At 56.4% G+C, this 25,854-nt stretch overlaps 2 protein-coding genes and 6 non-coding genes across 17 annotated transcripts; 7 read left to right on the forward strand and 1 right to left on the reverse strand.

Annotated features, from left to right (window-relative positions):
• Positions 1-1,601: 1,601 nt before the first annotated feature.
• Positions 1,602-18,175, reverse strand: SLC3A2 (solute carrier family 3 member 2). 3 transcript variants are annotated; one of them, XM_007497732.3, is made up of 10 exons: positions 17,988-18,175; positions 5,338-5,811; positions 4,926-5,099; positions 4,744-4,838; positions 3,937-4,005; positions 3,795-3,853; positions 3,182-3,365; positions 2,560-2,700; positions 2,159-2,239; positions 1,602-2,069 (listed from the first exon to the last, which is right to left on the reverse strand). In XM_007497732.3, exons 1-10 carry the CDS (start codon positions 18,109-18,111, stop codon positions 1,701-1,703), a joined length of 1,770 nt encoding a protein of 589 aa, XP_007497794.1. In that variant the 5' UTR covers positions 18,112-18,175; the 3' UTR covers positions 1,602-1,700. The 3 variants fall into 3 exon arrangements, with proteins under 3 accessions (XP_007497794.1, XP_056657561.1, XP_001367411.2); XM_056801583.1 differs by lacking the exon at positions 17,988-18,175 and adding an exon at positions 7,168-7,271; XM_001367374.4 differs by lacking the exon at positions 17,988-18,175 and adding an exon at positions 5,904-6,059.
• A 131-nt stretch (positions 18,176-18,306) lies between these two features.
• On the forward strand, positions 18,307-24,904 carry LOC103092574 (uncharacterized). 8 transcript variants are annotated; one of them, XR_001623183.2, is made up of 11 exons: positions 18,440-19,037; positions 19,336-19,407; positions 19,630-19,667; positions 19,948-19,988; positions 20,205-20,252; positions 20,503-20,551; positions 20,729-20,784; positions 20,984-21,040; positions 21,265-21,297; positions 21,822-22,609; positions 23,723-24,904. XR_001623183.2 is itself a non-coding variant. In XM_016423588.2 (7 exons), exons 6-7 carry the CDS (start codon positions 22,387-22,389, stop codon positions 24,157-24,159), a joined length of 660 nt encoding a protein of 219 aa, XP_016279074.2. In that variant the 5' UTR covers positions 18,307-19,037; positions 19,336-19,407; positions 19,630-19,667; positions 20,990-21,040; positions 21,265-21,297; positions 21,822-22,386; the 3' UTR covers positions 24,160-24,898. The 8 variants fall into 8 exon arrangements, 2 of the variants coding, with proteins under 2 accessions (XP_016279074.2, XP_056657562.1); XR_008912699.1 differs by having other exon boundaries at positions 20,729-20,780; XR_001623184.2 differs by having other exon boundaries at positions 19,948-19,984; positions 20,729-20,780; positions 20,990-21,040.
• Positions 19,113-19,187, forward strand: LOC130455268 (small nucleolar RNA SNORD26). Its single transcript, XR_008913187.1, has one exon. It is a non-coding gene; the product is annotated as a small nucleolar RNA SNORD26 (small nucleolar RNA).
• Positions 19,797-19,874, forward strand: LOC130455267 (small nucleolar RNA SNORD28). Its single transcript, XR_008913186.1, has one exon. It is a non-coding gene; the product is annotated as a small nucleolar RNA SNORD28 (small nucleolar RNA).
• On the forward strand, positions 20,298-20,424 carry LOC130455270 (small nucleolar RNA SNORD22). The gene has a single exon (XR_008913189.1). It is a non-coding gene; the product is annotated as a small nucleolar RNA SNORD22 (small nucleolar RNA).
• LOC130455263 (small nucleolar RNA SNORD29) lies at positions 20,594-20,662 on the forward strand. The gene has a single exon (XR_008913182.1). It is a non-coding gene; the product is annotated as a small nucleolar RNA SNORD29 (small nucleolar RNA).
• On the forward strand, positions 21,096-21,162 carry LOC130455269 (small nucleolar RNA SNORD31). The gene has a single exon (XR_008913188.1). It is a non-coding gene; the product is annotated as a small nucleolar RNA SNORD31 (small nucleolar RNA).
• Positions 21,628-21,750, forward strand: LOC130455271 (small nucleolar RNA SNORD22). The gene has a single exon (XR_008913190.1). It is a non-coding gene; the product is annotated as a small nucleolar RNA SNORD22 (small nucleolar RNA).
• Positions 24,905-25,854: the final 950 nt, after the last annotated feature.

Consider the following 25,854-nt stretch of genomic DNA (forward strand, 5'->3'; position numbering starts at 1 on the left):
ATGGCCAATTGCTCCGGGATCTCTGCCGAGAAAACAAATGGGGCTAGGAGTGGGGTGAAGACAGCTGGCTGGCTCAGTGGATAGAGCCGAGCCTAGAGACGGGAGGTCCTGGGTTCGAATTTAACCTCGGACACTTCCTCGCTGTGTGACTGGGCAGGCCATTTCACCTCCAATGGCCCAGCTCTTGCCATTCTTCTGCCTTGGGTGATTCTAAGACGGAAGAGAAAGCCCCAAATAAGGCCACAAAGAGAACAGAACTGCAGGGGAAGGCCCGGTGCCATGGCAGACACTCAAGCAGAAGACGAGGCTTCTTCCCCTCGGACCCAGGTCCTTCCAGAGCTGTCAGGCCGTCTCTGCCTTTGTAGAATGTTTTAAGGTTCACAAAGTGCTTCACAGCCTTTTTGTTATTTTATCCTCAAACTCTTGGAGTGAAGGGTTAACATTATCCCTATATCCCTACAGTTGAGGAAACTGAGGCAGAAATTAAGTGACTCGGGACTGTATGTTGCTAGAAAATGGGGGAGGGGGGCAAGCTTTGAACTCAGGACCTGCTGCGCCCCCCCCCCCCAGTCCAGGGGCCCATCCCCTTCCTTCCCACATGGAGGGTCTTCATAAAAGCCTCCCACCTGATCCCGCACAAAGCCATTGGAGAAGTCAAGCAGAGGGAGGCTGTGGGGAAAAGGAGGGCTTGGTGTGGGAATGCCCAGCAGGCCCCTGGAGAGGCTGGAGGAAAGGCCAGGGAGACCCCCGAGCAGAGCAGAGAAGTGGGAGCTCCTGTGGGAGGGGAAAGGAGGCCTGAGCAGAGCAGGGAGCACCGGGGGCATCGGAGGGAGGACGTGGCCGCTCCCCCGGACTTTGGCCAGTTGGTCCAACCGCTCCGTTTTGTACTTTTGAGGAAACCGAGACCCAGAGACAGACGAAGTTCATTTGGGTAGCAAGTCCAAGAAAAAGATGAAAACTATAAAAGGAGGCCATAAGAGGAGGCGAGCAGCACAAGGCACTTGGTGAGGAAAGGGGGGCATCCTGGGACCCCTTCATTATCCAAAGCAAGAGGAACCTGAGGCCAGCGAGGTTTGAACCCAGATCCCGCCGCCTGGAGACCTGCTGATGGCAGACACTTGGGGCATCACTCGGAGCCCGAGATGCCCCGTGTGCTTCTGCGATGCCCAAGGACTCCTGGGATGAATTCCAGGCCCGGGTGAGGTTTGGGGCTGACCCCTTGTCCCCTCGGCTACCCCGTGACCCACAGGAGGACCCTTCTGAGGTCTCCAAAGACAACTGAGGAGCTCCCCAGCGCCCCGAGGCAGAGCCTCATGTATCTCTCCTTGGATGCTTTGAGGACCCTAGGAGGCAGGAGCCATTCTTCTCATCCTCATTTTACAGATAGGGAAAGTGAGGCTCAGAAGTCGACCAACTCGCCCTGGGCCCTACTGGCTCTGTCTGGAGCAGGATTTGCACCTCAACTCTGGCTGCCTCCTGGCTGTGACTGTAATTGGAAGCGAGATGAGTGGGAGCCCAGTGGGGGGATGGGCACACCCCAGGGTGCCAAACATTCCAGAAACCCCCAAGGAGGCGCGGGCAGAAGAAAAGGGACCCGGACAGAAGGTGCATCACTATTGTTTTAATAGCATGAGGTCATCCCAGGGCATCAAACAGTAAAAAAACAAAACCACCCCCCCAAGCACAACAAAGAGCCCAGGTCACGCCACGTAGGGGAACTTGAGCAACAGCCCCTCCCCAGGGGCCACAGTCAGCTGGCGCAGGGGCAGCAGGCTTCCCTCGGGGTGGCTCCTCTGGGTGCTGAGCATCAGCGCCGCCTTCTCCGGCAGCTCCAGCTTCTGGCCGGGGGCCCCCGGGGGCACCTTCAGCTCAGTCTGGCGGCTCGAGGAGCCCAGGTTGAGGACGACGAGGAAGCGCTCGTTCTGGTCCCAGCGGCGCACATAGGCGAAGAGGTCGTCCGTGGTGGGCAGGACCAGGAAGTCTCCGTGCAGCAAGGAGCGCTCCTTCCCGCGGCTGTCACTCAGCTTCCGGAACTCGGAGAGTAGGGAGCCAGGGTTCTCGTTCTGGCCCTGAAGGGAGAGCAGAGGGCAGAGCTGGGGCGACACACTCTTCCACACCCCCTCTCCGCCCAGCACCCCTGGCTCTGATCCCTGCTCACCTGGACAGTCATGTTGAGATTCACAGACTCAGAAGGCCCCAGGGTTTTCTCATCCCAAAGCATGATGGGAGCTTCGGCGGGCTGGAAGCACACAGGGGATAAAATGTGGACAAAGGCCAGGCCAGAGGAGCAGTGAGCTCCAGCCCCCTCCCGCAGCCCCTGGGCTGAGGGCAGGCCCTTCTCCTCCCCCTGAGAGCCCCAGGGCTGAGGGCAGGCCCTTCTCCTTCCCCTAGGAGCCCCTGGGCTGAGGGCAGGCCCTTCTCCTTCCCCTAGGAGCCCCTGGGCTGAGGGCAGGCCCTTCTCTCCCCGCCCCCCCTCCCCCAGGAGCCCCCGGGCTCAGGGCAGGCCCTTCTACATCCCACATCTTTCCAGCCTCCCTGCACCAGAACTTTGGTTCTCACCTGTCCAGGAAGGGCCGCCTGCAAGCCAATTTCATCCCCATAACTAAAGATAGGTGTCCCAGGAAGTGTGAAAAACAGCAGGTGGTAGAGCCGGAGAAGATGGGCAGGCACGAGGGAGGCCAAGTGGCCCACCTGAGAGTACTATGGCAACAAGAACAAGATTTCCTCGCTCAGCCGGGGGTGAATGGCTCTCCCAGAGGCCCAGCCGCTGGGGGGCACCACAGGCCAGAGCGTAGGAAACTGGACCAAATTCAAATCTGATCTCAGCCTCTTTCACTAGCTGTGTGACCAGGAACATCCTGGCATCTCTGTCTGCTTCAATTTCTTCATCTGTAAAATGGGAATCACAAGAAGGAAGCTCCTTCCCAGGGTTGTTGGGGAGGACCAAATAAGCTCTTAGCACAGTCCCTGACACAGTTGGTGATAGGCAACTTGCTTCCTTCCTCCAAGCTGCCAGGCCAGCTTGATGGCCAAGGCAAAGAGCTCAGAGCTACCTTGGAGGCTTAGGGTGCAACCACTTCCTTTTACAGATGAGGAAACTGAGGCAGGACGTGGCCCCGGGGAGCTTCCGCTTCCGCTTCCCCCCCCCCCCCCCCCCCGGCCCCTGAAGGCCAAGACTCACAGTCCAGGTGCACCAGTGGCCCCCAGTGGCATCCAGGTAGCTAGTGACCAAGTCCTTGAGCTCTCTTCCCGAAGAGCTCCTTCTCCCAAAGTCTTCCAGATACGAGCTGCTCAGCAGGTCAGTATCATTCAGCAGGCTCATAAGCTGGGAAAGCTCAGAGGCTTCTGTTCCCACAATCAGGACGCTGCAGGGGATGCAAGCAGAGGAGAGATGGGAAACCAAGGAAGGCAGCGAGGCGGCTCAGGGGACCGAGAGGGGAGGCCCCAGCTTGGACCCTTGCAAGCTGTGTGACCCTGGGTAAGTCACTGAGCCCCCAATGCCCAGCCCTGACTGGAAGATGGAAGGGCAGGGCTTGTTGGTTTTGTAAGAAGCTGAAATCAAACTGGAGCAGGCAGGTGGCACGGCGGATCCAGGGCCAGGCCTGAGTCAGGAGGGCCTGGGCTGAAAGCTGGCCCGGCCTTCCCAGCAAGTCCCGTAAGCCCAGGTGCCTAGCCCGAGCCCTTGAGAAAAGGCTTAAAAACAGACTCAATCAAGGAGGGGGAAAGGAGCAGCTTCTGCTCTCAAGCCGAGGCTTCCCTCCCCAGATGGCCCCCCAAGTCTTCCTGGTACTCACTTATCCTCACTGATGCTATGAGTGAGATTACTCCACTGAGACAGGGCTGAGGAGGCGTCCTGGGGGGAGAGCGGGAGAGGCCAGTCAGGCAGGGCCCGAAGGGCGCCCCTCCCTCGGCCACCCGGCAGAGGACAGGACTTACCGTCAGGTTCTGGACATCGAGGACCTGGATCCCATCCACCCCATTGTTCAGCCAAAAGCTCAGGGCTTCCTGCGGGAGGGTGAGGAAACTGAGTCAAATGTCAGGCTCCTGAGGAGCAGGAGGCCAGCAGAGCTCTCCTGGAGATCTCCCAGGGCCCCGAAGGAGGGAGACGACGTTCCCTGGACCCCAGCCACGTGAGCCGGTTTCTACCTCACCTAATTGGTCCTGATTCTATCTCACTTTCCCGTCCTAGTACCCCCTCCGCAGGGCCCCGATTTTAGAGCATTTCTGGGAAAGCATTCTCGGCTCCTCTTTTGTTCCAAGCCCTTCTCTTCTGTTAGAATTGATACGAAGCTTCAACCAAGCTTTGATTCTAGGCAACTGGGGTTAAGTGACTTGCCCAGGGTCACACAGTACCTGAGGCAGGGCCGGGAGGCAGAAAGGCTTGGTGAAATCCCTCCCAGGCTGGGGGGGGGGGGGGTGACAGATGGCAGGGAGGCCAGCTTACAGGGCCCACCAGAATACTCCGGTGGGCAGGCCCAGGCCTGTGTGGCCGCCATACAGCAGCCTGGCATTCCTTCTCTGCAGAGCTTTGGGCTCCTTGGCCATCCCCCCCTCTCTTCAACCAGCCCAGTCAAATCTAAAGCCTCCCGTGGCCCATTTTTCTACTCCCTCCACACTTGAGGCTTGGGTGGGAGTTAACCCGTGACTGATGGGGAGGGCCAGAAAGAATACCCAGAAACCCCTGGGGCCCAGGAGCCAAGTCAGCCCCTCCCCCTTCCTCAGCTCTCTGGGAAGAGGCCTCACCTTCATCCTCTCGTTGACTTCTTCACTCTGATGGGGCAGGAACCAGCTGCTCCGACCTCGGTAGTTGGGGGTGAGATCGAGCACGATGTGGATATCTGGGGAAATGAGGGGGGCAGTGAGGGGCGGGCACCCAGAGGCCAGCCCGGCCCGCCCCCGCCCGCCCCTCCTCCCGGGTCACCCACTCTTTTTCTTGGCCTCCAGCAAGAGGTTGGTGAAGTCTTGGAGGGTGCCCAAGGCGGGGTCGATCTGCTGCAGGTCGGTCCCGCCAAGGTCATCTTGCACGTTCTTGTGGATGGGCCCCAACACCAGAGCCTTCACCTTGAGGGTGCTCAGGTAGTCGAGCCGGGCCTTGACCCCTGCGGAGAGGCAGACAGAGGGCCGGCTCGGCTCGCTCCCCTCCCCCTCCCCCAGCTTCCGCTCAGGAGGGGTGGGGGCGGGGCCGCTCCCGAGGGGCTGATGTAAGGAGTAAGGAGGCTTACTCAAGGGCGGGGGTGGGGAGGAAGGAATGTGGAGTCAGCAAGCCCGGGACGGGGGCGGGCTCAGGCCTCCTCGTGCCCTCGGCCTTAATCCCCGGGCCGCGGAGCCCCCACTCACCCGCAAGGCCCGCCGTGCCGTTGCTGGGCTGGCCCTGGAAGGCCTTGAGGGCCCCGAGGCGGTACACGGGCCCCTGGTGCCACCAGCGCTGAGTGGGCAGCTCGCGGCAGCGCGGCGCCTGCACGATGATGACCACGGCGCCCGCCAGCATGCCCAGCCAGCCAAGCCAGAAGAGCAGGAGCAGGGCCCAGCGCGTGCGCACCCACGCGGGGCTGCCGGCCACCTTGAGCAGCTCCTCCTTGGACAGCCCCGTGAACTTGGCGGCGGCGGCCGCGGCGGCCGCGGCGTCGGCCTCGTCGTCCGGCACCTTGACCTTGACCACGCCGTTCTTCTCTCCCCCCGAGGCGGCCGACGGCGGGGCGGCCGCGTTCATGGGCTGCTTCTCGGGCTCGAGCTCGTTGAGCTCCACCTCCTTCATGTCCACCTCCGCCTCCTGGCTCATGGTGGCGTGCGCGGCTAAGGCTTCGGTCTCCCCTGCGGGCAAGGAGGAGGGAAGAGGCCGGCTGAGCGGGGCGCCGGGCGCCCGGAGCCCGGCCCGGCCCCGCGGCCGGAGAGCAAACACTTACCTAGAACTGCAACTCCGGCGCCTCGGATCGCGCGTCTGTGCGGCTTCCGGGGCAGAGCCCAGACCCCAGCCTAGGAGCTCCGCCCAGCCGCCTCGCCCGGCCCACTCGGGGAGGAGCCGGCACGCCCCCAGTGTCCAGAGCAACCCCTCCCCCCTCCCGGGCCGTGGCGCCGCCCCGGTGACCGTGCCCTGGTCGCTTTACCTCTCCCTCCAGTCCCCCCCCCCCCCAAGGCAGGCCTGGGAAATGAGGGGCTGGAGACTAGCCGGCCCTCCCTGGGGCACTGAGCATGGGTTGGGGGACTCGGCTGGAGACCGCCCAGAAGGAGGCTGAGAAAGGGGATCCGGGCTTAGCTCCTTCATTCATTCATTCTTTCCTTCATGGGAGCTGGAGTTTCCGGGTCCCTGCACCCGGGCCGTGGGGTCCCCGGGTGGGATTTGACCCTCCTCTTGCTGGCTCAGTTGCCAGCTGGGTGCAGCCCCTGGGTGACACGGAGGGGAAGCGGGTGACCAGCAGGGTGACCAAAGGCGGCTCAGCCTGCTCCGGGGGCTCCAAGCCTCAGGGCCTCAGTGAAGGTTGGAGCGGCCCATGGAGAGAGGCGGCCCTTTGGGAGGTGCTTTGGGCAGCAGCACAGAGCAAGAAGGCCAGTGCCAACATGGGGCGCCCCCAGAAAAAGACAGGAGGGAGGGGCCAGTCACCCCGGATGCCAGTGTGGCCTCGGACCCTGTCTAGCCGTGTGACCCTGGACAAGTCACTTCAGCCCTTTCCTGCCTTGGAGCCAGTCCAAGGCAGAAGGGGGGCCTTCTAAAAGCAGAGCTATGGGCTGTCCGGCCTTAGGAAGCCCAGGCTCAAGGCTAGTAAGTGACCGGCTCTACCAGGCCACACAGGGATGAGCGGCAGACAGGAAGGGAGCCCCCCAGGGCTGTGCCCGGGCTGAGGTGGGTGGGGCACAGGCCGAGCTGAAGGAGGCCAGCCTGGCTGGGGCAGAAGCGCCCAGCGGGTGCCAGGCCGAGGCACCTGATGAGCCCCGATGGGAACAAACACGCCACCCCCCTTACAGACCAGAGCAGCTGGGCCGAGAGCCTGAGAACACAGGAAGGCTCGTGCAGGGGCTTGTTTGGGGGCTGGACTGTGCCAGGGCTCGGCCGTGGCCACCCCCCTCTCCTCTGACCCACAGCCTTTCCAGAGGCAGGAAGCAGGGAGGGGAGGGGGCTCCAGGGACGCCCTCCCAGGGTGTGGGGCCCGGCAGGAGGGGGAAGCCGAGTACCTGGAGAACCCTTTGTACTGCCAAAGGGCCCAGCTCTTAGGAAACAGCTGAGCAAGCGGCTCTCCCTCCCTTGGGAGCCGGAGCCGGGCCAGCACTGTTGTTTACAAGGAAGAAGCCGAGGTCAAGCAGGGAAGGAAGGGTGGGGAGGGGCGGAGGGGAGGGGCCTCCCAGGCTCCCCAAACCTCACACCTGCCTGGACTAGCCCTTGCTCTGTGACAGCGACTGCCTGGCGCTGATAAGGCCCCCAGTGAACCCTGGATAGAGGCTGCCAGCTTGGAGCCTGAAGGCAAAGCTGACTTGGCCACGTTACCCTGACAAAAGTGGGGGAAAGGTCAAGGAGGCCGCCGAGCCTGGCCTCTACTGGGGGCTTTGTAGGTGGGCTCAACTCCCTGCCAGACCTCGCTCGGAAAACTCAAAGGATCGACAGAGTAACCAAATCTAGAACCACAAGATCCCCAGAAAGGCCGTGCGTGGCAGTGTGCTGGGGGGCGTCTGGAGGCCCCGCCACAGCCCAGGAAAACCCATCTCAGCAGGCAGACGGGCCACCCTGGCCACAAAGGTGGCTGAGGCAGGCTCTGGGGAGCGCTTAGAGCTTGGCCAGGCTCCCCCGGCGCATCCCAGGCCACGGCCGGGCGCTCTGACTCTGGAAGAGACACTGAAGACGGTGCCCCTGCCTCACTGAAGCCTAACTCCCACGTCAAGAAGCCGTGGCCCTGTGAGGGATGCCGTTGGTCCTCTTGGAAGGGAAGGAAGGGCCCCCAATAACCTAATTAGTTGGCCCAGGGCTCCCCAAACTCTTCACACGGGGCCAGCTCCCTGTCCTCAGACCGCTGGAGGGCCGGGCTATAAACCATGAACAGATCTGCATAGCGCTGTCTGGTAGCGGAGGCTGCAGCCCTGGCTGGGGTGGGCCTGTCCCACCTTGCACAGGCCCATCACGGCCACCACTGTACCGGGCAGCAGTCTACACAGGGCGGAATCCCCTCCCCCAGATGGCCGCCCATCATGCTGACGGCTTCCACTGTGTAGCCAAAGAATCCTTTGTGGGGCGCCTCGTTCTCTTTCAGTTACTCTCCGAACAAGGCGCCCCGCAAAGGATTACGTCGCCGGAAGTAGCACCACCACACCCAGGGCTCCTCTCACTGACCACCACTGAGTGCGGTGGGGGCCGGATACATGGCCTGGGGGGGGGGGGCAAATGTGACCCTGAATTAGCCCATCAATGGGGTCCCATGGATCACCTCCAGAGAACCCTGGAAGAGAAAGGGCATTCTGTTAATCCCAGATGATCCACAAAGAGAGCTCAGGAAGCCTGGGAATTTGTGAAGGAAAATCAACTACATCTTTGTTTTCTCTCTCCTCCACTGACATGTGGCCCTCGGAGGCCCTCACAGGCTCCCCCAGATTGACCAAGGGCCCCGATAGCACCCAGGTGCTGTGGAAAGGGCCCGTGACCACGGGAAAGAACCCAGTACAAGGTGGAGAACGTCCACCCCTAACTGTGGTTATCGCCCACTAACAGCACGGAATAACTCCGAACAGCATAGCACCCGATCCTCACAACAGGCTTGGGAGGCAAGGGCTATTATTGGCCTCATTTTAGAGGGTCAAGGTTAAAGACTCGTCGGCCCAGGAGGCCTCCCACTCCTCAGAAAAGCAGCCAGAAGGCCGCGTTTTCCTGGTTCAAGATTCCTGTTTGGGGGCCTGAAGGCGCTGCTGGTCTGTGCATTTCTCTCAAGCATCTACTGGTTCTGGCAGACGCGTGAAGTCCACAGGAAAGGTACGGAGATCCCTCCTTCACAGAGGGAGCCAGCGCAGAGCAACGGGAAAGGGCGGGCGTGTGTCCGGGGGCCAAGAAGTCAGGCTTGCAGAGTAGCACTTTAAGGTCACAAACAGGGTTTGAGCTCCACAAGCAAACCGTCTCCAAGAAGTGGAGCTGGGCCGGCACCCAACACAGGCCCAGGCAGCCCAGCACAGTGACGAGGAGCCCCCAGGCTGAGTCACAAAATAAACCCCATCTCAAGCCGTCCAACCTTGAACTCCAAAAGAGCTCAGCAGAAAAAGAGTGCTCCGATGGAAGAAGTGAGCACCCGGAGTCTCGTTCACTCGCGAGTTGCCAGGATTTCTCACCCCTAAAAAGGCGAGGCAAAAAACACTTGGGAGCCACTGCTCCATCAGGAAGATTTTTTCCTGACATTAGTCCTAAACTGTCCTCTTACACCTTTTATTGAAACCTTCTGTCTTAGAGTTGATTCTATGTATTGGTTCCAAGGCAGAAGAGCGGTGAGGGATAGGCAATGGGGGTTAAGTGACTTGCCCAGGATCATACAGCTAGGAAGTGTCTGAGTTCAAATTTGAACCCAGGACCTTCCTATCTAAGCCTGGCTCTATCCACTGAGCCAGCCAGCTGCTGCCTCTTTACAACTTCTACCCATTCTTCCAGCCTGTACACTCTAGAATCAAAGGCAACAAGTCTAATCCAATTGGATGATGACATGCACTGCCCCAACCAAGCCCCACCCCCCAATACTATTAGACCACATCAATGATCCAAGATGACCAGCATTTATTAGATGCCCCCACTCCTCGTCCTTCTAGGCCTGGTCCTCCCTCTCCTGGGACAGATTACCATCCACTTTTCCTATGGCTCAGGTGATACTGCTCTCACCTAGTTCTCCTAATATCTGAAATCCCATTCTGCTTTTTATAGCTGGATTCACCAAACGTGTCGGTGGAGTAGGGTAAGTAGGTCACTGGACCAAACCTGGGTTCTAATCCTGACTTAGACACCGGGTGACCCTGGGTTTCTCTGGCCTTTGGTCTCTTCTATTGCACTCAATGACCCCCCAACCAGGTTCCTGAGGGTAGGGCTGCCTCCAAGATCTGTCCTGGGCCCTCTTCTCTGCTGTCTACACACTCACTCTGTGATCTCAACCTTTCCCACATATTTAACCATCATCTCTACACAGACTGGCCCTACAGGCCCAGCCCTCTCTCTCCTGGGCTCTGGTCCTGTTTCTCCAAATCTGCTGGACATTACCAAGGGGACGTTGTGACCTCAACTCGGCATGCCCCAATGAGAATTCATTCTTTGCCCGAAAATCTAGCCTTCCTCCTGCCTTCCTTATTTCTCTCAAGGACATCACCGCCATTCCAACGGCCGCGTTCACAATCTCCAAAGCAGTCACCCTTTCCTAATCAGTCATCATCAGGACAGCCTCCAAAAGGCCTCTTGCATTCATGCCTGCATCAGTCATCCCTCTGATTCAGGCCCTCCTTCCCACTGGGCAGCGGCCTCCCAAACTGCCAAAAATAAGGGCCTTCTGGACAAAATCACCATCCCTGAATGTCGAGTCAAACTTTCTGGCTCCGTCTTTCCTCATTCAACATGGCGGACCTTCTTAGTCCTGCTATCCTAGCCAACGGAGAGATGCTCGAGACCCCTGAGCCCCCACCTCCAGGCTTGGCACTTGCTCTCAGCTCTCTGGGGCTGGTGTTCAGCCCCTCCTGAAGCACTTGGTGCTTATTGTAAAGAGCTTGTAAAGGGGACACTCTCCCCCCTCCCACCACCACATACACACATTTGATATTGGCTTCAATACGGAGCTAACATGGTTATGTGGGTTGTGATGTCTATGAGAGCCGGCGTAGCATAGTTGTGACATATCCCTTCCAAGTCCAAAGCAAATGGAGTAATTTCTGGAGGGAGAGAGAGTCGCCAAACTTGAGGACCAGAAGAGCCCCGGCATCCTCTGCCCTAAACCAGCAGCTCACTACCTGGTCACAGATGTAAGAGCTGGGGGGAAGGGCCCACCTCAGCCTCTCCTACCTTTCCCTTCTCTGTCCATCTTCTTGTCTAAGGGTCTAACTGCATTCCTGGAGTGATACATGGCTGATCTAAGGGCTCCAGAGCCAGGGGACAACTAGGTGACTCATTGGATTGAAATCTGGCCTCAGATACTTCCTAGATGTGTGTGACTCTGGGCAAATCACTTCACCTCCATTCCCTTACCGCTCTTCTGCCTGGAACCAATTCACAGATGGAAAGTAAGGGTTAAAAAAAGGGAGGGGGGGAGGCCAAAGGGCTCCAGCTCACATTCCCCAAGTATCTTCAGTTCCTTTTTAGGAGGACCTGGTCCTAAAAGGATTACTCACTCACACAAAGATTCAACTACATTTTCAAAAACAAAATCTCTAAGTATAGGAAGCAGAGACCAGGGCCATACTAACCTATCCTCTCTGCTAGTGGGGAGCCTGAACTCTGAAACCCCCCCATCAGCCTTCTGGTACTCTTTTTCCTACTTGAATGGCCGAGCAAAGGAGAATCCTCAAGCACACCCCCATCGCACACCCCACATAGTCTCTCACCCACATACTCCTGTCTCGAGTTTCTCTCTGGGCCAGCTAACCAAGTGAAAGCTTGAGGCTGTGGCTCTGGGAGGAGGACACAGGAATCTCCCTCCCAGTCTCTTCCCTGCCCTGCAATCCTGGAGAAGAGATGGGAAATGCCTTCTGCAGCCTCCCCTTAAACAAGTTAATTCCTTTTTTAAATGTGGCCCCTGGGGAGGGCTTAGAAGGACCTCAGGTCCCTTTGCATTTGTGACACACAGTCATCTTTAAAGGAAAATGCTCCAAAGGCCTTGGCCTCATGGGAAGGAACGTCCAGACTCTCTCCCTCCTCAGAGGAGATAAGGGAGAAGCTGAGCAAGGCCTTTGGAAGGTGTCCCCAGTTCAGTTCCACCAATCCAAACAGGCTTCCTCTTCCCAGTCTAGCATTGGCCCCCTACGGCCAGTGGCAGGAAGTCTATGCACACTCCCTTAAGCATCTACCACCTCCCCAGAGGGAAGGAGGCTCCCCAGCCCTCTCCCCACAGTATTGATTCTGACAGAAGGGAAGGCTTTAAAAAACTGGCTAGAGTCCATCTAGAGGAAGTCGTGATCTTAAAGAAATGACTGGTCCTGCTTAAGGATGTCTTTATAAATTCTGTTTTGCACAGTCTCCCCAGTTAGGCTGGGAGCTTCTGAGAGGCAAGGTTATCTCTTGCGTCTCTCTATATCCCCGGCCTGACACAGAGTGACTCACCCTCACACAGATGGAGTGTCCTGTGCTGGCTTACTTAGTACAGAGGATATGTTAAAAAACTAAATAAATAATTGCTGAGCCACGACCCTGGGAAAGGGGTTGAAGTAAAGGTTCATCTCCCACCCATCCATGACAAAGTTGATGCAGAACATGGTTGAGTCTAATGCTGGATGGGCTGTGGACAACCAGGCTCCCTTTGCCTGCACTCTACTGCTGCACCGAGATCAAAGAGGAGAAAGGATAGTACTAGACATAGAGATTATCGATAAGCATGCATGACCCATGTGCGTAACAATAAGTGATATTTAGAGTAGCTCTTTTTGTAGCAGAAAAGAATGGACATTAAAGAAGTGCCCAGCAATTACTGAATGACAACACATTTTGGTATATGAAGAAATGGAAATACTAGTGTGCCACACGTAAGAAAGGATAAAAAGGAGGGCTTCAGAGAATCCTGGAAAGACCTGGACAGAGTGATGCGGAGTGAAGTGAGCAGAACCACTTTATCACAGTAACAGCAATATGGTCAAGACAAATCACTCTGAAAGACATCAGCACCCTAATTAACGTGGTGCCCAAACAAGACTCAAAGGGACCAGCATGAGACAGGCATTTGGGCCAACTTGTTACTAGGCTTTTGGTTTTTGTTTTCTTTTTCCAGTGGAGAGAATGAGAGAGAAAATAAATGCCTTTCAACTGAAAAACAGTTTAAAAAATTAATTGGCTCACAGCTGCCCCTGACTCCATCTGGAATAGGGAAGGATGATGATTCCTTTATAAAGTGAAAACTAAATCAAAGCCAGCACTTGGGGCCAGTGAAGGAAGAGACCATTTGGGGCAGGGTCTGTGGCCAACACCATACTTTGGAATGGATCCTCGGGGCAAGAGGGAAGCCGAGGAGCTTCCAGAAGGACCTGCCATGGTGAACGCCTAGAATGTGGGCACCTGCTTTGGCAGTGCTAGAAGTAGGAATGATTGCAATGGCTCAGCCAAGAGGAAATGAGGGCACAGATGGGACAGCTGTTCCAGAGGCAGCATCAATAGGGTTTGGTATAAGGGAGCAGGGAGAGAGAGAGGCAGAAGAGAGGATGGCCAGATGGTGGTGCCCTTGGCAGGGGGTTAGGAAGAAGGGTGGGTTTGTGAACAAAGAATTCCATCTGGTTCTCCTCAATGGGAGATACTTTCAGTACATATAAGGAAGAGAGGGAAGAATAGAAGGAGGGAGGAAGGAAGAGAAGGAGGGAGGAAGAGAGAAAGAAAAGGAGGAAGGAAGAGGAGGGAGGGAGCAAAGAAAGGAAGGAGGAATGGAGAGAGGGAAGGGCTAATTAATTAAGCACCCTCTGCATTCCAGGTACTTTGCCAAGTGCTTTACAAATACTACTGAATTTGACCCTCTCAACCAGGTAGGTGCTATTATTAACTTATTTTACAGCTAAGGAAACAGAGGCAGTCAGAAGTTAAGTGACTTGCCCAGGGTCACACAACTAATAATTACTTGAGGCCAGACTCAAGTCTTCCTGATTCCAGGCCTAAGATTCTCTTCACTGCTGCCTAAGCAGTTTGGGGAGGACTGCCTGGAACTCAGGAAAGCCCTGGGGCTGAACAGACAGCTCTGGGAATCCTCTGCACAAAGGTGACAATTAAAGCTAGGGGAGAAGACTGAGGGCTCAGGAAAGGGGGGGGGGGGGGAGGATAGGAGGCAGTGCTGCCTAGTGAGCTAAGCATTAGATGACTTCAGGGAGATCTAAACTTAGACCCTGTCTCAACTCTTTGATGCTGAGCAAATCCCTTTACTCTCTCTGAATTTGTTTTCTCATCTGTAAAATGGGGATAATGACAGCATCTGTGCCAGGGGAGCAATTCTTGCCCTCCAGAAGGGGGCATGTTTACCTCTGCTGGGTCTGAGAACATGACTACATCTTGAGTCAGGTAGGCAGGCAGCAAGTATTAATGAAGGGCTTACAGAGGGCCAAGCACTGGGCTGAATGCTGGGGATACAAATACAGACTAATAGGAAGCCAAACCTGCCCTCCAGAAGCTTACATCGAAAGGGAAAAGCCAACAGCTGCAGCATGGCAGCCAAGCCAGGGGCAATCCGGCAGGATCAGAAACAGCTCTCTGGAGCAGCTGGGTGGCTCAGTGGATGGAAAGCCAGGCTTAGAGAGGTCCTGGGTTCAAATGTGGCCTCAGATACTTCCTAGCTGGGTGACCCTGGACCAGTCATTTAACCCCAACTGCCTATCCCTCCCTGTGCTTCTGCCTTTAGAATATAAAATGATCTGAGGCCAGACTTGGGTTTTCCTGACTCCAGGCCTGATGTTCTCTTACCACCTGTCAATGTGGAATCTAGAAGCCCCCAAACTTGTAGCCTGGAAAGATTTAATGACCTCCCAGTTTACTTAGCTTAAAGGTGAAAGTCCCAGGTTTGACCTCGTCACATGTTTAGAAGGGAGAGAAGGAAGGAAGGAAGGAAGGAAGGAAGGAAGGAAGGAAGGAAGGAAGGAAGGAAGGAAGGAAGGAAGGAAGGAAGGAAGGAAGGAAGGAAGGAAGGAAGGAAGGAAGGAAGAGAGGTTGGAGAGGAATGAAGCATGGCTGGCCTGGGATGGAGGCCAGGGAAATCACATACCAAATGGGAAGTTTTAACAAGAGACTGCCAAAGTCCCAAAATGTCCCAAGGAGGGCTGGGCAGGAGCGGGTTCCAATCTTGCCTCTTTCCCTAGCCCTCTCTCCCCATAACCTCAGGAAAGTCACTTAGCCCCAAGCTTCAGGCCCTTCTTGGCTCAGTGGCCAGCTCAGCCACAAGCCCTCCACCAGATCTGACCCTCAGAGGTCAGCCCGCAGCCCTCTTCCATAAGGGAACCAGCCCAGTGGGGCAGAGGAGCTGGGTGTTAAACTGTCGGGGCCATCATTTCTCTTCCTAGAAATCACCAAAGGACCCATCCGGCTTGGCTTAGGTTTTGGGCATTATCTAGGCTGAAGAAAGAGCTGGTAAAAATTCAAAGGAGGCCGATAACAATGGCCAGGGGCCCAGGGCAGGCTCTCCCCCAAAGTTAAACATTTACCAGCCCATCCCTGGGGCAATCCCTTACTAGGAGGGCTCCCAGCAGGGGACGGAACGTTCTGCTCTGGGCCCCTCAGCTCCTTCTCTAAGTGTTCCAGTACTTTCTGGGCCCAGAGCCGGAGACAAAAAAAAGAAAAAGCCCAAACCGGGGCTACTCCCTATTTTCATTCCAAAGGGGAAGCCCACATGCAAATAACTGTGCATTGGAGAAGAAATAGAAGGACCCTACCAAGGGGAAGGAATGTGGGGCTGGTCCAGGAGGGGCCCGGAAATGCCTTTGAAGAGTGGAGGAAGCTGGGAAAGGAGGAGGGGGAGGGGAGGGCCCATGCAAATCTGGATGTGGAGTCTGGAAATGTGCCATATCCCGGAGGAGGGGGGGGTAAGAACTGAGAGGCAGGACATGGTGAATCCTATGAAGGGCTTTAAATGTCCAAAAGAAGGTTTTCTATTTGATCTTGGCGGCAAGTGGGAGCTACTGGAGGTTACTGAGTGGAGGAGGTGACCTGAGCTTTAGGAAACTCTATTGCAAGCAAAGGATGGATTGGAGGGGGGAGAAACAAGGGAAGGGGGCGCAAAGAAAGGCTATTAAAACAGTCTGGGAAAGGGGTGACCATGGCCTGAGCTTGGGCAGCAACTACTGGATAGGAGAAGAGATGAGAAATGTGGCAAAGGGGAAAACAAGATTTTGTGAGTGGGGGATAGCCCAGCGGCCAAAACACAAGGTAAAGGTTTGGGTTGTTTTGTTTTTTTTAAAAACCCTTACCTTCCGTCTTGGAGTCAATACTGTGTATTGGCTCCAAGGCAGAAGAGTGGTAAGGGCTAGGCAATGGGGGTCAAGTGACTTGCCCAGGGTCACACAGCTGAGTGGCTGAGGCCAGATTTGAACCTAGGACCTCCCGTCTCTAGGCCTGGCTCTCAATCCACTGAGCTACCCAGCTGCCCCCTGGGTTGTTTTTTTAATTTACCTTGAGTCTTGGAATCAATACTATTTATTAGTTCTAAGGCGGAAGAGCAGTCAGGCAAATGGGGGTTAAGTGACTTGCCCAGGGTCACCCACATTTGAACCTCAGACCTCTCTTCTCCAGACCTGGCTCTTAATCTACTGAACCACCTCGTTGCCCCTGGTAAGGACTAAAAAGTAAAAAAGAAGGGGGCAGCTGGGTGGCTCAGAGGATGGAGAGCCAGGCCCAGAGATGGGAGGTTTGGGGTTCAAATGTGGCTTCAGATGCTTCCCAGCCACAGCACCCTGGGCAAGTCTCTTAACAGCCCCTGTCCAGCCCTCATTGCTCTTCTGCCCTGGAGCCAATCCTTAGCATCCATTCTAGGGAAAAGGGCTAAGTTTTCGGCCATTAGTTATGCCAGGTAGGCAGCTGGGTCGTCCAGTGGTCAGGGCACGGGGCTTCCTGGGGTTTCCGATCTGGCCTCCGAGACTCGCTAGCTGCGTGCCTGGACAAGTCACCACCCCAGTTGGCAGCCTTTCAGGGCTTGGGGCCTGAGGCCGGGCTAACAACAAACCAGGGAGAAGAGCCATCGGGCCTTGGTCCAGCTCAGGCCCGCCTCTTCCTGCCCCCATTTGGAGCGCTTTGTCCGTTTCCTCTCCAGCTCATTTTACACGTGAGGAAACGGAGGCAAGCAGACACAGCTGGGAAGCCTCAGAGGCTAGATTGGCACTCAGGAAGGAGGAAGTCTTCTGCCTCCAGGCCTGGGGCGCTCCCCCACGGCAGCGCCACCTAGCGGCAGAAAAATCCCGCCCGAGGAGGATGGAAGAGGGCTGTCATGTGATTTGCTAGAGCGGCCCTTAGGTGGAATTCGGCCCCACAGTGTGGAACTAAAGAGGGCGGGAGGAAGGCTTCTTGGGGAGGCGGAGATGTGGCCCTGGAGGCAGCCCAAAGACGGGGGGGAGGGGCAATCTTCGTGTAAAGACTGGCCGCCGGGGGATCGCTTGGGCCACCTCTGGGGGGGCGACAGGTCCAAAGGCTTCGGGCTGCTAATGGCCTGAGGTCCGGGGAAGAAACTGCCAGCGGTCAGCACCCCCGACTAGTTTCCTTCTAGGACAGGGGAGGCAGCGTGGTGGAGGCGCCAGTCTGAGGACCTCGACCTCCTCCCCTACGAAATGGTAGGGGAGGGCTCGGCTCCCCTCCCCCTCCTCACCACCCCTCCCGTCCCAGAGAATTCGGGGCGTCTCCTACGGAGCCCTCCTCTCCCTAGCCCCGCCCCTCTGGCATTTCCTCGAGTGTGCACGCCTTCTCCCCGACCCGGGGCAGGCTGGTGCCTCTCCAGGCTGCCCCGCAAAGGACTCAATGTACCCCAAGGACCCGCTTTCTGCCTAGACTCCACTCCCTGAGGGCAGGTGCTTCTCCAGGCTCCCCCCACCTCCAAAAGCGCTTGGAGTCTGTTCTGTGTACATGCTGTCCGCCTGGCCTGTAAGCTCCCTGGGGGCAGGCACAGTGTCAGTTTCCCAGCCCTTAGCCTGGCAATAGTAGGGAATGCTTGTGAGGTTGAACTGCAATGACTTCCGAGAGGCAAAGGCGAGGAGGAGGCGCATTCGCGATGGGAGGCACAGCCTGAGCAAAGGCTGGGAGGCTGCCTACAGGGCGGGCACACCCAGAGTCCTCCGAGGACCTTACTCGGGAACCATCCGTGGCTGCCTCTCGCCCCCCGCAGCAGCCCAAGTACCTGAGCCACTGCCGTTGCTGTCCCGGTCCCGGAGACCCAGGAAGCGCACGGCCGCGGCCGCAGCCATAGCCCGGGGCCGGGGGAAGCTGAGCTTGAGCTGCGGGGAGCGGGGCCGGCGATCCATAGAGGTAGCTTAAGTTAGGAAATCTCACTCCTACGTGCCCGCCAGGCCCCACGGCGACCTTCTGCGCATGTCAGGCGGGCACGCGGGCCGGCCGGCGGGTGATGCGCGCGTGCGCATGCACCGCGCAGGTAACGGACGGGCCGCGCGCTCCCCTCCCCACCTCGGCCCCGACTGCGCAGGTGTATACGGCGCGAGCCTTGCTCGCTCATTTCTTCGTTCGTCCTTTCTATCCCGGCGCCCGAGCGGCCCCGCCGAAAGAGACCGGTGCGCATGCGCCCCTCTATCCCCGCCACCATCCCATGAGCCCTTGCGAGCCTGTATTTAAGCTCCTCGCCGCGACTCGTTCGTCCTCTTTTGTCGGCGGCGGTGAGTAAGCTTCTGTTCGTATTGGGTTGGGCGGGCGAAGAGGGAGGACCGGGACAGGTCTTTAATTTGGTTTCTCCTGGGATTCCACTAGGGCTTTCCATTTCTTCCCAACTTCGTCGCCTATGCTAGCGGCCCTGCTCGGGCCTTCCTGGCGCCGCGGCAGCCCCTCGGTCCGGGCTCCTGGGGCACATGCGCGTTGCCTAGCCGCCGTTGGGGGAGGGAAGCGGTCGGCGCGAGCGGAAGCGTCAGTCGGGCAGAGGCGCGCTGGCTCCATTTGTTCCTGGAAGCTTCTACCCGAATAGGGAGCGGTCCTGGATTTGCTTTCCTGGCACCCAACCCTCTGCCCGCCCAGCGCTTCTACTCGAGGGACGGGAGACAAGTGCTGGGGTCCCTCGGTGATGAGACCTATCACAGACCTGTACTGATACTCTGTGAGGACAAGAGAAACTCCTGAGGGGGAGCCTGCGCCCCCAGCGCCCCGCTTCCTTTCCTTCTCAGCACCTCTAACGTCTGTTTTCTCCCGCAGGAGGCCCCGGAGCTGCCCTCCTGTCCTGGCATTGGTGAGTGATTGGGAGCTGGCTAGCCGGCTAGTCAGCCACACGTGGGCAAGAGCAGCAGGCCCTGGGGGGGGTGTGCTACGAGGATGATTTGGACATGGAATTCTCTCTTGCTGATGGGTCAGTGGAGAAAGCTATGACGTCCTGAGTAGCCTGCCTAGGGAGTGAGCACTGCTGGTGGGGGAGGGCTGATCCTGAGACTTGAACCCAGCCACAGACTCCATGCTCCTAGGGTGGAGAAGGCCTGCGATAGAAGGGTTTGCTTCCTCGAGGAAAACCATCCTTTTACTGTGTTTTGTAGGTTAGGGTTCGTCCAGGAGACCTTCCAGACCAGGTGATGGAGGCTTGCTTGGATTATTCTCCAGCTGTCTGGGTAAGTGTCCTTGATTGATCCCTAATTCTGTTTATTCCAGTGGAAGATCAGGGCTAGGATTTTAGGCTTGCTGTTGCCCACATTGTGATGAGTGTTAAACGACAAGCATATGGCTGAATATTTTTGATGCCATCTTTTCTTCTGAGAAGTGGGCAGGCCTCTTTGTTAGAGGGCAAATCGGACACTTAGCAAGTACATGTAATGTCTTATTTCTGTCTCTAGGCTTCCTTTTCTTTGGATGAGACCTGAAAGTGTTGCAGGTAATTATGAAAGAAAATGGGTTTGGAGTGGGGGTGTCTGGCTTCTCAGAAACTGGAAGGAGAGGCGGCCCTTGCTGTGCTGCTGCTTGGGGTCTCTGAGAAACCATGGGATAATCTTTTAGTCTCACTGTCAGATGATTTGAATCTTGGCTTACTGATGCTCTATGAGGGTCCACATTCTTATAGCATGTTAGAGTTCTGATGGCAGCTCCTGTTGTTAAACAGTGTCTGCATCTGTCTCTATCCCTCTGACCCCTCCATTTCCCTCCCTCTCTCCCAGATCTCCTTGAGCCGTGCTATCTTCACCCTTCTCCTTAGTAAGTAAGTTTTCTCTCATAGTCACTGCCCTTTGCTTGCCTCTCTGAGCCCTTGGTTTGAGTTGATGATGTGGGCATGAGCCCATTACCTGATGGACGACATGAGTCTTATGGCATTCTTTGAGTCACCAAAGCCCTGATCAACCAGAGGGGGCAGCAGTCGCCATGACCAGCTGCCTTCAAGCTATTTCCTAACCTGCTAATATATATCATCCATTAGGGGGACATGCTGGCTACTGGAACAGCTCCAGGCTGAGAAGAGGAGGGTGTAAGTAATCTTCCTTTGTGCTTCATTTGCTTTAGTGTTCCCTGGTACCCATGAGGAAAGCAAACAAATGTCTTAACCCCAGTCCTGGCCCCAGAGCCAGTAATGGTGAACCCACTGGGGCTGGCTGGGGGAAAAGAGGAAGCCCTGTTCCTGAAGGAACTGTCTGAGGTACACAGGAGTAGTCGGTCCTGTGGAGAAGGGTCTGGGAGGAGGCAGGCAGCACTGTTAACTGCCAACATTTCTGTTTCAGGCTTCACAGCTTGTTTGCTTGCTGTTGACTGGCAGCTTCTTGAGAAAAGGTTAGTCTGTTAATTAGCCAAGTGCTGGCCTTTGGGGTGTGGTTTCAATGATGAGTCTAACTAGCTCACTATGATTTACATAAAATGAAAAGGCTTGAACATCTGAGAAACTGTACCAAGGGGAAAGGGGGGCCCCCATGCCCTGTCAGGAATCTCATTGACCTTTTCTTTCAATAGGTCCTTTTAAGAGCTGCCTGGAGGACTAGCTGTGAGACCCAGCCATTGCTATGTGAGTAAGTACTTAGCCCTTTAGATTGGGGGAAGAAGGGGTCCTGGGTAATTTTGGGTCCTGAAATGATGCATTCATTGAAGAATCTCGTTCGTCTGAACCCCCCTGTTGAGACGTGCACATCTGACCAGGAAAGGGATACAAGGGGCAGGACTGGTGGCCTTAGAGAAAGAGTACAAACTACTCTTTTTTTTTTCTCAAAGTTGCAGGTTCCGACTCCTGACCTGGGGTAGCAGCAAGCAGGGCTGCACTGTCTATAGGTAAGTCTCCTGAGACAGCTGAGCTCCCACCCCATCACCAAGCCAGGGGCCTGCTCCCACCAGTGATGAGACGATTACCGCCCCAGGCTGATTCCTGTGACTGATAGGTTGTTCTGAGTGGGTGAGGAGGCCACCCCTGGGACCTGGCTTGGTCTTCAGACACATATGGGACAAGGACACATAAGTCCTTGTTCATTTAATTAATGTACCTTGTTCTCCCACAGGTGAGGCCCGTGTGGCAAAGAAGCTGGAATTAGGTGAGCTTTCCAAGGTGGTTTAAAGATGATGGGATTTTAAAAGTATGGGATCACCCCAGTACTTGTGAACTGGGAACCCTTGTGCCCCACCTTAACCCCAAGTGAGAGGAAGCTAGAGCAGAGCTCCCATGGGCTGCTGGGCACAGGGGCGGGTGGGTCAGTGAGGTGTCCTCCACCAGGCCATGCCTTGGGTTTGCCAACAGGGATCTAGGGCATAGCGGATGACTGGCATTCTATACAGGAAGGTTAATCTGGATCTGCTTGAGAAATAAGATGATTCACTGGGGGGAGGGGGCTCTAGAGGGTGGAACAGCCCTTTTGAGCAGAGGTACCCAATGAAGAAGACATCACCTGTCTTACTCCCTGACCTGCCCCAGAACCTGCAAAGGTTGAACCCACTGGGGCTGGCTGGGAGGCAGGAGGAAACATGTTCCAGAGAACTGTCTGAGGGACCTTCTGATTTCTGGCTTTCTTAACCTGTCCAGTTTGGGAGAGGTCCATCCAAAACTTTTTTTCCCTTGAAGGAACTGGCCCTGGATCAGACTGAAGACACTACAAGGATGTGGCAATGAATATTTCTCCAAAACCTTGTTTTTTGCAAATAAAGCTTTGTTTCTCTTGAGTCTGTTCACATTTCTTTTGGTCACATGGGGGTGGGACAGATGGATGGAGGATTCCTTTAACTGTCCCCTGCTGTTAGCCATTCTTGGGGGCCTCGAGATGCCCCCAAGCTCATTATATAAGTGCCCACTTGCCCTGGGAATGCCTAGGCTGCAGTTTGAGGGGGTTCGCTCTGCTCAGAAATCTGGAAGCCAGGCTAGTGCTTGCTAGCTTATTTAGCTGGGAGCTGGCAGGCTTGGGGCCAGGGGAGGAGCCTTGGGGCGTGGTGACTGGAGGTCCACTGAGGTCTTGTGGAAGGACGCTTGGCTGGGCACTGACTGCTTAAGCTCTGGAGATGAAGGCACCTCTTCCCCCTGCTGGCCCCAGCATTCCACTAGCAATGGCCTCACGGGTTTCTAGGATCAGTTGAGCCGTCTCCTCCCATGCTCCCAAGCCCTGGCCCTCCCCAGGCAGCCTGTGCACTTGGCCATGGCCAGAGATTGCCTGTGGCTGCTCTTGGTGCTGGTGCTGCCCGCTGGGAGCCAAGGGATGCCATGTTGGCAGGCCAGCAGTCCCTTCTTGCCCCCGGAGGAGGGAAAGGCGCAGCCCCCCCTGCCCGAGGTCAGCCCCTGCATGGTGCATTGTGCTAAGCAAGTCCTGCCCAGATTGGGAGCGGGAGTCGTCTCAGTCCTCTTTAACCAGGCGCGGGAAGGTAAGGCGGGGCCGGTGGGCTGGCACTGCCCAGGGAGGCCAAGAGGCTGGGGGGCAGTGTGCCAAGCCACTCATCCTCTGCCTCTGGGGAGCTGGTGGAAGGGCCCTTGCGTGGGACTTGGGGAGGTAGCTGGAGACAAGGACCCCGCCTCAACCCCAGTGTACCCTCCCGGAGTAGGAGTAGCCTTCAGCTAGGAAGAGCCTCACAGGTCCTCCAGTCCAGTTTGCAGGTGAGGCTCCAAGAGTTCAAGGGACTCATCCAGGGTCATAAACAGCCACAGACCTCAAATCTGAGCCTAGGTCCTAGGCCCAAGAAGCCACACAGCCTGGTTTCCAATTAAAATAGGGGTGCTGAGGCAAGCGGGCATCAAACTGGGCTTTGTGAATTTTTGTTGAAGTTCAATATCATTGGCCAGCTCACTGTCATCCTGTGTCTCTTGGGTTGAAAGATAATATTCTGGGCAGCCAGGTAGCCCAGTGCACAGAGCGCCAGGCCTTGAGACAGCAGGTACTGGGTTCCAATCTGGCCTCAGACGCTTCCTAGCTGGGTGACCCTGGACAAGTCACTTCACCCCAATTGCCTGACCCTGACCTTTGTTCTGCCTTGGAACCAGTACTCAATATTGATCCTAAGAAGGAAAGTTAGGGTTAAAAAGAATGCTGGATGCTGTGCCTGCCTGGCACACTGTAGGAGTCTTTAAAAGTGGAAGATGGAAAAAATAGGTTCTGAGAAGGAATAGTTTGTTCATAGACTTCCTCAGCCTGCCAGAGGGGTCCAGGACACAGAAAAGGTTGCAAATGGAGGTTTGAGCAGCTGGAGCTAATAAAAGGGGGGGAGGAAGGCCATGATAGTCCCAAGGATAGGAGGAAAATGGGACTGGAAGCACTTGGAATTTCCCTGGAGAGGGGGCCCCCTCCAGCACCAAGGAATATTCATGCTAGTGTTTGGAGTCAGGACCTGGGTTCAGGTTCAGGTTCTCAGCCAAGTCCCTCCCTTCGGGGCCTGTGTTCTCAGCTGGAAAGTGACCTAAGGTCCCGCCAGCTCAGAGTCCATGAAAGCATAGGGAGAAGGATGCCAGGGCATGGCTGACTCCCCATTCTACTGTCCCATCAGAGGAGGAGCACAAATACTGCTGGCCACAGAGACGGCGGGATTGCCGGCCAGGAGAGCGCCTGGCCAGGGTCTTCCTGCTGCTGCATGTGAATGAGCCCGCTGCGGCTCCTTACGAGCTCCTGCCCGCCACGCCGGCCCTGACTCCAGCGAGCAGAAGGCTGCGGCCCAGGAAGAGCGACCCGGCCCTGCTCAGCCTGGCGGGCTGTGGGCTCCTCTATGACGTCACCAGGCCCTTCCGCAGTGCCAAGAGAGAGGGCCAGTTCAAGGGGGCCGAGTTCTGCGTTAAAGCCGTGTGCCCCGCCAGCCAGCCTTCCTGCCAGCCCCTTCAGATGGCCCTGAGCTGCCCCCCTTTCCTAGCCACGCTGTGGGGCAGCCGCCCGGGCACCAGGGAGCCCTTCTCCATTCGACAAGACCCATCGTTCCCTGGACAGGTCTGAGCAGGCTGCTGGACGTGGCCCCCCAAGAGACTCTGCCAGCTCGAGGCATCTGGGAGCTGGTGAGGCGTGACGTTGACCCCAATAAATTGGTCGTGTGTTTTCTCTGCCTTGGCTGCTCTTTCCCTCTCTGGGAGGGGAAGACGTGGGGCGGAGGGGCGGAAGCCTTAGATCTATGGGGACGGACAGGCCTGGGGCCCAATCACCAGCTCAGCCAGCACCTTGTCCCTGGGGGCAGGCAGCTCAGTGGCTACGGCTCTGAGGACCCAAGAGAAGAGGACACTGCAGGCTGAGCGGGTTCACCAAGATGTCAGTCTGGGCATGGGAAGAGAATGTGGCCAGTGCCGGGGAGACAGCTGAGGGGTTGAGGGATTAGGAGTGGGGGGGCATAGGTGGGTAGAGAGCTAGGCCTGGAGACAGGAGGTCCTGAGTTCGAGTGTGGCCTCAGACACTTCCTAGCTGGGCGACCCCCATTGCCCAGCTCTTGCAGCTCTTTTGCCTTAGAACCAATATTAGTATCAATTCTTAAACAGAAGGTAAGGATTAAAAAAAAATAGATGCAAAATAATCTTGAACGCAAGACATTTAACTACTGGTGGGGCATTAGGAAAGCTATTTAGAAGGAGATGTTTGAATTATTCCTTGAAGGAAACCAGGGATTCTCGAATCCTGGCGTTGCCACTTACTAGCTCTTGGATGCTGGCTCATCTTTGCCTTGACAGTTTCCTTGTCTGCAAACTATGGAGAAATAAAGCTTATATTTACACAGCTCAGAGCTGGCCTGAGGAAAGCGCTTTACTCCCTTTGGGGGGGGGTCGTCAGGCTTGACAGTTTGGCGTTCATCGAAGGGGAGGCAAGATCATAGGAGACGCCCACACTTGAGATGCCGCCTTCTGGGGCCTGCCTTTAGCCCAGAGAAAGGAAGATTCCCACCTCCCAGATCTCAGAACGTCAGTTCTCCCACCCCAAGATGACCCACTCGTGTTAGGGGCTGAGAAAAAGGAGCCGGATGCTGGGGGGAGGCAAGCACGTTCCCTCCCACCTTTGGCTCTCCCCATCCGGAGCAGGCCGAGGATGGAACCAGAGCCGGAGAATCCTGAAGTCGGGCCTCTGTTAGTCCCTCTGGCTGTTCCTATCCTGGTCCCTGACTCTTCTGAGAAGCCTGATCTAGCTGACCGGCCACTGCGCTACACAAATGGGCGCCATTATTATAATGGGAGGGGAAGTAGGTGGTGACCCTCTCTCTAGAAGTGTGTGTGTGTGAGGAGAAGGGAAGGCCCAGGGAAAGTCAGACCCTTGTAAACTCCTGACCTCATGACAACCTCCCAAGCCCAGATGTTGGCCCGTGGGGCGCAGGGATTCTGGGATGGGAAGCATTGCTGTCTATCAGTCAAGGCACAGAGATGGAGAGAGACAGAGACAGAGACAAAGGGGGGGCCAGAGACAAAGAGACAGAGACATAGAGAGAGAGACAAAGGGGTGGGGGGCAGAGGCAGAGACAGAGACAAAGAGACAGAGGAAAGAGAGAGAGACATAGAGAGAGGCAGACAGAGACAAAGAGAGACAGAGACATAGAGAGAGAGACAGAGAGAGAGAGAGAGAGAGGGAGAGGGAGAAGGAGAGAAAGGCAGAGAGACAGAGACAGACAGAGACAGAGAGAGACACAGAGAGAGACAGAGACAGAAACAGAGAGATTGA

Source organism: Monodelphis domestica, chromosome 6 (genome assembly GCF_027887165.1).
Source record: "Monodelphis domestica isolate mMonDom1 chromosome 6, mMonDom1.pri, whole genome shotgun sequence".
Taxonomy (NCBI): Eukaryota; Metazoa; Chordata; class Mammalia; order Didelphimorphia; family Didelphidae; genus Monodelphis; species Monodelphis domestica.